Below are 13,128 nucleotides of genomic sequence, written 5' to 3'. Positions count from 1 at the left end.
TGCCAATCCTGACAACTATTCTGTTTGGAATTCACTTGGTGCCTTCCCATGAAAAAGTTTTATTGGGTTTTGTCAATGATTTTTTGGTGTCTACACAGAGCAAAGGTAAACAGCCCAGAGGGGAAAATGAAATCAAATAGAGTTCTTGTCTTACAAGCAGTCCAAAACAATTTAAAAACCATTTTAGTTCTTTTGGTTTTGTGTAGACACTCCCTAAAATAACAGAAGTAATTTGAATAGATATTTGCTGAACCATAGGAGGAGATTCATGTACCTCCAAACATTGGGGTTTTTGATGACCCAGCTGCAGTGATGGAAATGTTCTAGTCATATGTGGCAAACCAGCACTTGAAATATGGTTACTTAACTAAGGAAATACACTATTTTAAGTAATTTCAATTTAAATAGCCATCTGTGGTTGTGGCTACTATATCAGAAAGCTCATCTCTGGAAATTATTATGTCTTAATAGGCAATATTTTATCTAGGACACATACTGGAAATGCCTCCCAAAGTTTTAGCAGTGATGTTGACCTGGGACAAAGTCAACTTCAAGGGATGAAACATTTGAGATGAGATAAAAATGCAGTTGATTAGTTATTTTAAATGATCCAAAAGGAGACACTAATCTGGAAATAGTGGTATCATAGATAGTAATTATATTCAGAAAGCCAGTCCTGACCAATGCAAAAATGTATGTATGTAGGGTAAGAGCAGTAATGAAAAGTTCAATTAATGAAAATAAACAGTAAGACTATGCTCATGCAAAGGAATATTATATTCTATTTAATATCAAATATAGCTCAAATAGTATCAATTTTCTAAGCATTAATAACAGAGACAAAGGAATTATATGCTGAAATTAAGCTGTCGGGTTAAAAAGAAACAAAAGCACAGACCATATACTTGAAACAGGACCATGTCTTTCCAAAGGGGACATCCTATCCACTATTCTCTGAGGGAGGGTCTCTGAGAGGAAGATGGGTTTATAGTATAAGCCGCAAAGTAAATAAAATAATGAAGCAGAAATGTCCCTTTATCCATTGTTGCTCTAAACAGTTAGTCTCAATGTATTTCAGTCTTGAGTGTTTTCATTTTGAACAGCTCTGCTCCGTCATTGCAGCTTGCCATCTGGTGCATGCATGCTTCTCCTCATCCAACTGCACATTGCAACTAATGTCTATATAAAAATGAATTTGCTTGTTGGCTTACCATGGGCAGAAATTACAACTGCCCCAGCACTGCCTGGGTTTTCCCCAAGAAGCTCAGTTTTCCTCTAAGGTTGCTTCTTCCATTAGAATTCCATTGTTGAAAAGAAAAATTTGCGTGTACACAAAGAGTAAATCTTAAAATTGTAACATTATCTGTGCACTACTGACATTAGATATTCAGAGCTGGGCAAGGGCTTCTGCATTCAGATTGAAAAATTGTAGGGTGTATAGGGGTGTAGCTCAGCTACTTGTTGAATTTTTATTTACACAAACAAGATTTCTGTTGCTAGACGATAAGAAGAACCTGACCTACTTCAGATAGCTTTAGATCTGGCCACCATGATGCCTTCTCCACATTCCTTTCTAAGAAGAAGGGCACCTCAACCTCTGGTTCTTGCATCTGCAGCCTGAATTCAGCATGTTTCCTTATAGTTTCTATTGCTACTTGGCAGATTTATGTTCATGGCAAACTTGTAGATGCCAAATAAACAAGAAGACCTCATTGTGCTTGGGACATGGCTTATTGATGGCCAGCAGGACCCTTTTCCAGTTGGATGAACAATATTAACTGAGGCAGCATGGCTTTATAGGGATGGGTGGATAAGAATTGTTGCCTCCCTCACCTGGACTGGTCAGAACCAGAAGATGCTCTGCAAATTATCCTCTGTTTCAGATGCTATCCTTGTAAAGGATCACAGGGCAAAATGATAAGCAGCCCTAAGCTATCTTTGTCCTCAACTGCCATCCATTTTCTAAGCCAATGCCCCCAGGTAGTGCAGACAAAGTCCTCAAGTATCTGGATTGGTTGCAGATAGTTTAGACTCTGGAAGGTCGGTAGCAACCAGAGATGTCAGGCAGGTGGACAGCTTGGGACACCTCCTTCTTGGATATGAGAATGTATGACTGATTAACTCTGAGAAAGAGGCTAGACATACACTGGGCCAATGAGCACGTTCTATGATAAAGCATGTTTTAGAAGAATAATTTGTGCCTAAAATAGAAAAGCTAAAATAAGATATTTTAAATATAAGTTTATATTCTGATGCTGTTTTTTTACTACCATTTTTTTGCACCTACTATATGGAAAACATATACATGAAAACTTCTGTTGTTCTCCAAGGGAATTATTACATAAAATAGTTGAGTTGTCAATATAAGGAGGCATTTGATTAAGAAAAAAAAAAAAAACTCAAACTGTTGGAAAATGGATGTGGGCACCAAACCCTACATAAGTAATGATGCCTAGAAAATTCTGGAACACGCTCCTGTGCTGTGCTATTTTGTTATGGTTTTTGTTTTGTTTTGCTTCTTCATTTGTTTGGATCTCTAACATTCTCAACATTATGCTGTTTCATCCTGCTGGACTAACCATGCAGGCTGGTCACTATAGCTGGACTAGGATGAGAGAAAAAAAGGAAGGATGGCAATGGAAAGAAAACTCTGACCACATAAATAAATTATCTGGGAGCTGGCTCCCCCAGCTGCTCCAGCTTGAGGAACTAAACCCTGACTGCCTTAAATCAAGAGGCACTCCCATGTTCAGAGGTACCTGAATTGTGGTGAACTGGTCTACCAAGGTCTTTTGAACCCACTGAAAGAGTGGGCATAATGTCCAGGGTCTCTATGGCAGCCTCTTCTCCAAATGGGAAAAAAAAAGAATAAAAGGAATATTGTTTGCACAATTATTTTATACATACCTATATATTTACTTTTCCTGTAGACTGTATACCACCAGTAAGAAAGAGTGTACAAAAGTCTGTTACTTGGTACACTATCCCACCAACAGTATAGCTTTTGCCTGCTTTCTAAAAGGTAAGAAACAATCTAATTTTTATTTATTTGTATGTTCTTGTCTCTACTGAGAAAAGAAATGTTTCCATGAAAACTGCATGATTACCTATAAATCATTTATGTGATGAAACGTGTTTTCAAAGACAATCTGTTTGCTCAGCATAGTGCAGACAGCTGCTACAGGTCACAGACTTGATTTCTTTTCTGGAGAACATGTGTGTGGATGTGTATACATTTGTCTTTGCTGAGCAAGTAGCCAACAGTGGTGGAATTGGTGCTGGTCACTCTGTTATATGGTCTACTTTAAAACTACTGATGGTGAGAGATTATTTTTAAATGTGTGCTGTCATGCTCTGGTTTTAGAAGCTGATGTGGCAACTTACAGGGAAGGAAGGGGAATGTTTTACAAGCCTAGCAAAAACCTTTGTTCTGGTTTATTTTTATTAAATACATTCCCAGAAATGTATTCATTCAAAAAATAACAAATGGCGTTACCATCTTAAACCCAAAATAGTCTCAGTTCCTTCTTTACAGCAAAGTGACACAAAGGCATTGCCGGATGGGCTTGATAGTGTGTTGAAGATGATCTGTGGCTCATAGTTCTGCCTTAGAGAAGCATGGAACCAACTGCAGTCATAACATGTGACACTGAGCAAGGAAAGCTTCAAGGAAAGACCTCAAGAGTGTAAAATGAGTCTTAATGTTAGTCAAACCCAGGAATTATCAATAAATACCAAAGGTGTTCAAACTAATAGCTTAGAGAAATGGTGAATGGTGTGATGTGTGAACTAGACACAGGAATGAGCAGGCATAGAAGTAATCATTGGTTCATCACTGAAGTTTATTATTTGAGGCTCTCACTAAAACATATATGATGTGACTTTATTATTATTTTGTTATTTATTATTAGTAGCACACTTCCACCCTTTAGCCTTCACAATAGTTTAATATAGTGCAAAACAAGCATCCTTATCCAGATGGAGTCAAAGTATTCCCAACTGTGGAAAAACAAACAGTGGAAAATATGGAGCAGAGTTATTAAAATCATGTGGTGGCTGTGAATGAAAGGTTGCCTTTTGATTTGCTTTTAAACCTGGTATTGTGCTACAAAATAGAGAAACCAATCTGTAGAAAGATTCCAAGAGAGAGTGGAGAAGTCCTATCATGGGAGGGGGAAATAGTGCTTCCTAATAGAGGCTAGTCTTCCTTGTTTCTATGTTGCTAACATAGAACTTTTATCAGATCATTGCTGTGTGTCTTGTATTTATTTATTTATTTATTTATTTATTTATTTATTTATTTATTTTTAATGGGGCATTTAGCACCACCGTAAGATAGGACAAGAGTACTTTCAGAGTAATTACATTTCCTGTTGATTTTAGATGGGTGCCTGCAACTCAGTCTTTAATTTAGGATATATTGTTCACATACTTATTTCCTTTTTCCATATCAACATGATCTGTCCTAGTTTTTAAATAGGGCATTCTTTCCTCCCAGTGAATATATAGTGGAATTCCAGTGAGATTTCAAGTTTTTGTACACCAAGGGCTTGTCAAAACACTGCAACTCATCACTTGAACACTCCATTTACATGAGACTCCCTGAGAATAAAAGAGAAGGAATTTTCCCTGGGTGAAAATGATAGAATTAATCTCAATCCATTAAAAATTCTCTTTAGCTCCATTCAGAGTTGATGCCTTTTGGGTTAAAGGATACAAGATGAAAATGTTCTTCAGTTAAAAAATACTTTTAGGATGTGCTGTTTCAGAATAAAGTTTTGACTAGGATTTTCTTGTTTCAAAGATTGTGATTGGGTGCTCTCCTTTTCTGCCAATGTAAAGGTGTCTTTACACACTAATGATAATGATCTCATACTGCTACTTAAAAAAAAATAATTGGGAAGTTGGGGGCGCCTTGGTGGCATAGTCGGTCAGGCGTCAGACTTTTGATCTCCGCTCAGGTCATGATCTCTTGGTTCCTGAGTTCAAGCCCTGTATGGGGCTGTGCACTGATAGCACAGAGCCTGCTTGGGATTCTTTCTGTCCTTCTGTCTGTCCCTCCCCTGCTTGCACATGCGCTCTCTTTCTTTCTCTCTCTCAAAATAAATAATAAAAATTTTAAATAATTTGGAATTTGGTCTAAGTTACATTTACTTGAAAAGGGAAGGGATTTGCCTTTTCAGGTTACAGTAAGACAGGAAATCTCAGCAGAAAAGTGGAGAAAGGCACATAAAGTTGTGTGTTCAAATCCATATCTGCATTGTTTTTAGGAAGACAAAACAGTAAAGGAAATTTTGTAGATTCAAGAGTAAACAATATGTACTACTGGGCTAGTAAGACTTGTTTCAGCCCCCACACTCTAGCAAAGGCAGACTCTCCAAGCAGGAACCTACTTGTAGGGGGTTGAAGGAAGCAGGTCCAAATTCAGACAGAACAGAACCTAATCTGGCTTGAAAACACACTTGACATCCTGTCTCTGACAAACACCACAGGCCAGACATCGACTGAATCAGTCCTCCTGGCATCTCTTGTCTGAATGTTTGTGGATTTTAAAACCCTGCAGAGGGTTATCAATCTAATGACATTTATTTTAAAATGCAATTAAGCAATAGAGACACAATCAGTCTGGCATCATCACCAGGTCAGGAAACAGGTTGTTTTGTTAGGAAGTAAATTTTCACACCACTGGATGGTGTTCTGATTTTAAAACTTGAACTTAATTCAGACTTGCAAGTAATAGCCCTGAGTCTTGTTTTTACAACGTATGTTCCTCCTAGCAAGTGCGCTGGTTCTAATATTATTGACATTTCACTAATTTATTAACTGGTATTGTGAAAAAAATCAATAATCTCGTCTCTTATAATTACTATAATGGGGTTATGTTACATCTTAAAGCTTTTTGGAACTGTGTGACCAAGTTTTTGTATCATGTTAAGCTCCCCGCCCCCCGCCCCTCTTTCACCTTCAGTGTGATATCTCTGCACTTACTCGAGACACTGTCAATTTAAAATCCATTTTGAAAACACTCTGTAAGTATAGGATAGCACAGAATGTACGTTACCTGACCTTTGACATAGAATCACCTTAGAAATAAATGCAGCTCTAAATCTTGTTGGCCTATTTCTTTCTACCTAAGAGTTCTGTGAAATACCATTATTTCTCTCCTTGGGGTCTGACATCTCAGCATCCTTAAAAAGCAATTAGCATTTGCCACCTCAGTTCTACATCTTCAGGTCAACTTAAAGAATGGGATGAAAATTCACATGGCTAGAATATGTACCCTTAGCATAAAACACTTTTACATCATGCCCCAAAGCCATGACAATTGTGTCAAGTTTTACATTTAATCATGGCAGCACATCATCTGGCCAGGATTTGTGAACGCTAAGGGCATTTTTAAGTTGGGTCCATCAAAGAAATGTTTGTCAAGCACCACTCCTCTGGGCCAGCCCTGGACAGACTAGGAATTGGGGACAGAAGCGGACGATACCCTCAGGGAGCCCAGATCTGATGGAAGACTCGAAGGTAAGAAATGATCATTCAGATTGGCAATGCCTCTTAGAAGAGGTCTATGCCAAGTGCTAGCAAGCTATAGGTGGAGAGCATCACCCAGGTTTTGTTTGAGCTGGTCTCAAATGATGAAGGACTCCAGGCAACCATAAAGAAAAGTCACAAAAGGCAGAAAACAAATATGCACAAAGAACCCAGCGTACAAAAGAATATGGTATATGGTGAGACTAGAAGGCAGTTCTGTGAGGCTGGAATATTATGTTTTGAGGCAGACAGTTGCAGGGAATGACATGCAGGAAAGCAGCTGGTATGTAGAGGGACTGAGTCACCTGTATCTTTGTGCCTGTAGGAAAGGGCCTGGCAAATACTAGGTTCTCAGAAAATGTGCATGGATTGACTGGAGTATAATACCTCACATACTAAAGGCTCCTAAACTTACCTAGAACACATTATGTACACATAATAACAAAATTCCGCATGGACAGACTCAGCAAGTAGAACTGTATTCTTCCAGATAAAACGTCTAAAAGTTATAAACTGCCTTGAAAGGCATTTTTTTTTACCCTGATGTCACAGGTTTCAAAACTATGCCGTAGTTATTACATAAAACTCTTAAAACTGACAATCAATGCTATATCTGCATTTGTGTAATTAACTAAGATGTCTTTTGATGAGCTAACCCTGTGTATAAAACCAACAAAGTTTTATGCCCACTTCTTTCCTTTTATGGACTACTGATACCCTATTTGTGTTTCAAAGGGCACATGAACTTCAAATTTACCACTGGAAATGGATCCTATGCACTTGCTTAAGTAGCACTTCTAATTTGGTAAAAACAAAAATATTATCAATTTCATTGTTTTCTGATTATTAAGTGCTTTTCAATTTTTTTAAAAATTTTTAGAGACTGGCATTTAGGACAGATTTTGTCTTTTAGGCCTCAAGTATCATTTGCATTTAAAAAGAAAACAGTGTATCCTAAACCAAAGTCAGTTAATCTGTGCAATCTTTCTTCTTCCCAATTACTGGAATGAGCATCCTCTCAGGACTCAAGTGACGGTGACTCTTATTTCTGCCTTCTAAAGACATGTCTCAGCTTCGCAGATTTTTTTTTTTTTTTTTTTGGCTGTACAATGGAACTTGGATGCATTTTAAATTAACTTTCTCTAGGAATCAAAGGTAATCATTATTTCTCTTTACAATCCACATGAATATTCTCATTATTTTTTTCTTTTCAAGTGTAAGATTAGTTTTGAATTCTCTTTATATTGCTGCCTTCTTTCAGAGTAACCTCTGAGGACCCCAGCTTGCACTAAGAGGACTGAGCAAATGTGTCCAAAGCCTGTTCTTGCTGAAGTGACCCAAACACTTAGAAGAACATGACAAGAATCAGCAATCCCACTTCACGTAAGTGTTGGTCCAAGTATTGGTTATGACCTTGTGTGTGCTGTTTCTTTTCTCTGGCCAAGAAAAAGGAAAACTGGGCTAAGCCCCTAATGGTGGCTCTCCTATTTGAGGTAGCATAAGCTTTATCACCTCACGAACCTCTGTGATCTTGGATAAGTCATATCCTATGTGATCTTCGGTTTCCTCTGGTGTAAGATGGGAGCATGCTCTTCTCCAGGGGAATACCATGAAGCTTGAATGGAATCGTGTAAATAAAAGCCTTCCTTTATAAAGGATGTGCATATATGAGGTAGGACTGTTAGTCCCTAATCATCTTTCTATTTTAATTGGCTTTGCTTTCTCCTTTTTTTATGTGGTTACATTTTTTGGTTACCGTAAACCATCAAAGTTGGAAGGAATGACATCTAGATTGCCAATGAAGTCGGGCAACCTTTTCTCTAGGTACAACAGGCTCTATTTTCGAGATGGGTCACTTTGGTCTTTTGATGGGTCAGTAATAGTCTTTCGGCTTGGTGAAATTGACACAGAATGTTATCAGTCACTCAGCGAGACTGCTGTGGGACAGATAGGCTCATACTGCCTGATACATGAACCACTCCATATGATTAACTTCGACAGGTAACTCCACGCTGGCTGGCAAGCTGAAGAGCATTTTAAGTACAAATAATCATTCTGGGGTATGTCTTGAGTGACAGAATAATGACTGAGTGGAACAGAGTCCCTTAATCTTTGCTTGTGAAAACACATTTTGTTTCCTTTCAAGGCTAGGGTACTACAACAAAATCAATTAACAAAACCCCTCAGAGATCTTTGTTGGTACTTTGAAGTTTGGTATTTATCAAGCTTATATCAAATATAGAATTTCCTTGAAGAGCTAGGCTCATTTATCTCAGTCTTCAAAGGGCCTCACATAACACTTTATAGCAATTTAATAATAATAATATCAATTAGGATGATGATAATAGTTGGACCATATTATACCTTTTGCTACAGACTTACAACCATCCATTGAGAGAGGACTTACCGTCCCCACTTAACATATGAGGAAACTGAGGCTCAGAGCAGTGAGGCAACTTCCTAGTGACACACACAACTTCCCAATGGCACAGTGGATGTCTCAACATGGGCTTCTGGCCACAGTCCTGTTTAATCAACTTTTCTGAAATTAAATGCACTGGGACACAATGAGTTTCAGTCTGCATAATCTATCTTAGCAACATTTATGGCTCTCATCGTTTGATTCTAGAGGCCCTCCAGGGCTTCAAGACAGAAATCGTAATCTGAGTTAAGGGTCATTTTGAAATGAGATGTGCCCTCTTGTTTTTTCTTCCTGGATGTTATTGCAAATGATGAGACTATTCGGTGTTCTTTCCACGTATTCTCGAATTCTTTTGTTGGTCTGAAAAATTAAAGACTGTTGTTGCTCTAAGAACATGGGTCTTCTAGACTTGAAAATGTTTAACTCTTGAGAATTCAGTGAAATCCATTGAATAACAAACTCAAGACCTCCCAGTCATCCTGGGCTGAGTGCAGCCAGTTAGTTCAGAGTTACAGTCCCAAGTCGTCATACATTGATGGCTGTAAGCAGACTCTCCCTCCTCGTGAGAACCAAAGCTAATAAAATTAAGCTCAGAAAAGGATTTGCTAACATTTTTTAAAAAAATGTCATGTCCCTAACCCAAAAATGTGGAAAGGTAATTGCCACCATGGCTTCATCACCTGTTTTCTCTCTGCTCTTGCAGGAGTGAAGCCCCATAAAGATACTGGGCACCAGAGTCATTATCATCTGTGTTAGCTGAAAATTTGATTAAGCTGGCCTCCCTGGGTTTGCATGAGAAATTCTAGATTTTTGTTCTAGGAACTTAATTCCTCTATTCCTCATTTTGGTCATGTTTGCAAATTTCCTTTGCATTTAAATTTGCCGTGGTTTGCCTGAGTCCAGACTGAGACTTCAGCTGTTGTTTCTATTCAGGTGAAAAGTGCAAGCACACCTGGCGATGTGCACAGGCATACAGTCAGGCGGTGGTCCAAGGCAAGTATCATTTCACATCCTTCTAAGTGTCCTGAGGAAGCTTTGCTACCCAGCCCACCAATGAATGTACTGAAGAGACCTTCTCCAGTTTCCAGGACAAGCTTAGTCCCTAGGTGGTCCTCCTCACATACCGTCAGTGTCCTCTCAATATTCCAAAATCATGAGAAATTACACTAAGGAAGTCTTCAGACCTTAGCCCATTAGAACCTTTTCTAGGGGCTTTATTTAGGAAAGACATCAATACCATCAAATTGAGAAAGAGATCCCTACTATGATCTACTGTGATGTGACCCTTTCAAATACATTCCCTCCCTGGGTAGTGGGTTCTCAGTGCATCCTGGGTAAAGAGGCAGGTACTGTAGCATCACTGGGGGCTCCTACCTAACTCCCCTACAAAGTAAAACGAAGTGAAATAGAGGGTCAGCATGTGATACCCTGCCTCATTTATGCCAAGTGGGTAAAGTGCTGACCCTTTAGAAAAGATCATCTCTCTGTGCCTCAGTTTCCTCATCTGTAAAATATAACCTCATAGGGTAGTTGTGAAGACTACATAAAAGTAAAGCACTTAGAACTAAGTTTGGCACAGTAGTTATTCAAATGTTAACTATCATTGTTGTTATTAGGTCACTTAACATTAACTGAATTTTTCTATTTGTGTTTCCTCTAGGAAAGAATTTGGAGATTCCAATCTGATCCTTTTCCATGTGATCTCTTGTACCCATTCTATTTCTGTACCACATGTAATAAAGTTTGAGAGTGCAAGTAATCCATCTGTATCTGATTTTTGTCTGGAAAAACTTGCAGGATTTTCAGATTGAGTATCAATACATCTCCTGTCTTGTCTTTCACCTGTTCAGTATTGATCATTTCTGGAGCAATGGTGTCTTAAAGCCAAAAGTTTACTGAAGTAACTAGATACCTGAGAAACCACACATAAACACACTTTGCTTCCATTCAGTTTCATAACACAGCATATATTTCCTGAATTTAGGCATAAATACATTCAACACGGTCACCACTGTGGCAATGTTACATTAATATATTACTGTTAGTACTCAGGTATTTAAGGAAATACCAAGGAGCAATTTTAAAATTCTATTTATGGCAGAAAATCTGTGAAGAAGAAATCTCTTTGAAATGCCTTAAAGTTTATACTTCAGTCTAATTTATATCTTTTGTTTTCTAACCTGGTGCTCATCAAAATGTCGCAAGCTTCCCCAAGGTTCTGATGCACATCCAGGTTTGGGAACTTTTTTTTTCTTTAAACCCTGCCTGATAATCAACACATGCAATATGGTGTTGATGTGATGGTGATCATTAGAGAGCTGAGTGTTTTCCAAGATATTAAAATGACTGATTAAAAAAAATATTCAGGTTTATCCCACACATGGCATCCACGATGTTCCCAGGAAATCATCTCTAGCTGTCTGTTAGCACTGTGAGAAGCTATTTCCAGGTCTCCTCTCGAGAGAGTCTTCCAGGCTGGTGTTACAAACTAAATAAAGATGAAGCTAATTGCTGAGCTCTATTCCTGGAGCCCAAAAACAGCGCCATCTTTTTGTTTAAGGCTGAATCTCCATGACAACATCAGATGAGAAGCTGGGTCAGTGTTTCTAGTTCCTGCAGAGGGCCACAGGTCATGGACTTTTGTAGGCACAAGGAGTTGATACATCTTTCTGCAATCTTTCCAAGCTACTCAGTAGGTCACCTCTGAATTTAATCAGCCCAGAAGTTACCAAAGAGATGACCATTTTTAAATTTTCAGTGATGCTTTTCTGCCCGACCAGGTGCAAAAAAAAAAAAAAAAAAAGGTGGGTGAGTGCATTGCTTATCCTCTGTGCATTGACTTCTCTTCTACTAAAGGGGTAGAATATTACTAACTACCTCATAGGGTTGTGATTAGGATTAAATAAGTGTACGTAGTATGCTTAACATAATGTTTGGTATATAATATGATGCTCAATAATTAGTTGTTATTCTTCGTATGAATATCACCAACTAAGCTGTAGCTGCTCAGTTCATATGGTACCCACTAGCCACAAACACGGGTTTACATTTAAACTGGTTAGCATTAGGGGTGCTTAGGTGACTCAGTCGGTTAAGCATCTGACTTCAGCTCAGGTCACGAACTCACAGTTGGTGGGTTCAAGCCCCACATCAGGCTCTGTGCTGACAGCTCAGAGCCTGGAGCCCACTGGAGATTCTGTGTCTCCCTCTCTTTGCCCTTCCCCCACTTGTGTGCACACTCATGCTCTCTGTGTCTCAAAAATGAATAAACATTAAAAAAAATTAAACTAGTTAGAATTAAATAAAATTCTTTTGTTCCTCAGTTGTACCAGCCACACTGCAAGTGGTCAGTGGGCACACATAGCTAATGACTACCATACTGGACAGCAAAAATATAAAACACTGCCATCATCACTAAAAGTTCTATTGGATCATGAGTGCTCTGGGCCATCACCTAGAGAAAGTAAAAAGGAAGATAGGAACATCCTTCATAGAAGAGAGGTCTTTTGTTCTTTGCACTTTCCAATGATTGTGGAAATAGTCTAAAGACTCTCTCTGAAGGCATTGGAGTCCATTTATTTTGTAGCATCTAGTAAAGACTGGTCTACATTGTGGAATGTAAAATAAATACTGTGAACAACCATAACAAAAATACCCAGAAAATGTTCTCTCAGCTGGAAAGTTTCCCCATTGCTTCCATATACTCTCTACAACGTTCTGGATTTATTGATTCTCTAGTTGCACATAATTCTTGTAAACCAGGAAAGGTGGCAACTCTTTAGTCATCACACGTCTTACAGAATGCTGTAGTTAGTGGAGAGGATGATTTTCTCAATCACCACCCAAATGGAAGCAGTGTACATATTCATTTACCACACCAATGTTGCTCAACAGAGGAAAAGCAACTAAAATATTCAAGGATGTGAGCACAGGCCCTCACCCAATCCCAAATAGCACCTTTCCAGGTACTTTTCAAATTTGCAATTTGGGTGTTGGGTGAAAACTTATTGGTCTTTTCCATCAGAGTCAAATTTCCACAGTCAAATTTGATTGAATTGTCCCATGCATTGGTCAATGATTTGTACTATGCATTGGTTAGTCCCTGGCATTCGTGTCTGGCAGTGGTTTGTAAATTTTTCAGAATAAGGAAAAAATACAAGGAAAAAACAAAA

At 38.5% G+C, this 13,128-nt stretch overlaps 1 protein-coding gene and 1 long non-coding RNA gene across 9 annotated transcripts in view; one reads left to right on the top strand and one right to left on the bottom strand.

Annotated features, from left to right (window-relative positions):
• The window catches only part of LOC147583486 (uncharacterized), an 813,850-nt gene that overhangs the window by 50,181 nt on the left and 750,541 nt on the right, over positions 1-13,128 (bottom strand). The window lies entirely within an intron of this gene.
• GRM7 (glutamate metabotropic receptor 7) overlaps positions 1-13,128 on the top strand; it is a 900,471-nt gene that overhangs the window by 845,793 nt on the left and 41,550 nt on the right. The window contains exons 10-13 of one of the 6 annotated variants that reach the window (XR_015248268.1): positions 7,540-7,689; positions 7,796-7,917; positions 9,890-9,949; positions 10,617-10,715. The exons of 1 other annotated variant lie outside the window; for it this stretch is intronic. Coding sequence is in view for 4 of the 5 variants with exons in the window: in XM_086697537.1 (XP_086553663.1) it covers positions 2,931-3,001 (71 nt within the window). In the remaining variant the exon portion in view is untranslated. Of the gene's footprint in view, positions 1-2,930; positions 3,024-7,539; positions 7,690-7,795; positions 7,918-9,889; positions 9,950-10,616; positions 10,716-13,128 lie in introns of those variants that run through there. 4 more of the 6 variants (XM_086697537.1, XM_086697535.1, XM_086697534.1 and 1 more) reach the window with 4 other exon arrangements.

Source organism: Puma concolor, chromosome A2 (assembly GCF_028749965.1).
Source record: "Puma concolor isolate L17-30 chromosome A2, mPumCon1.1.hap2, whole genome shotgun sequence".
Lineage (NCBI taxonomy): Eukaryota > Metazoa > Chordata > Mammalia > Carnivora > Felidae > Puma > Puma concolor.
This window is presented reverse-complemented; position numbering and strand designations above follow the sequence as displayed.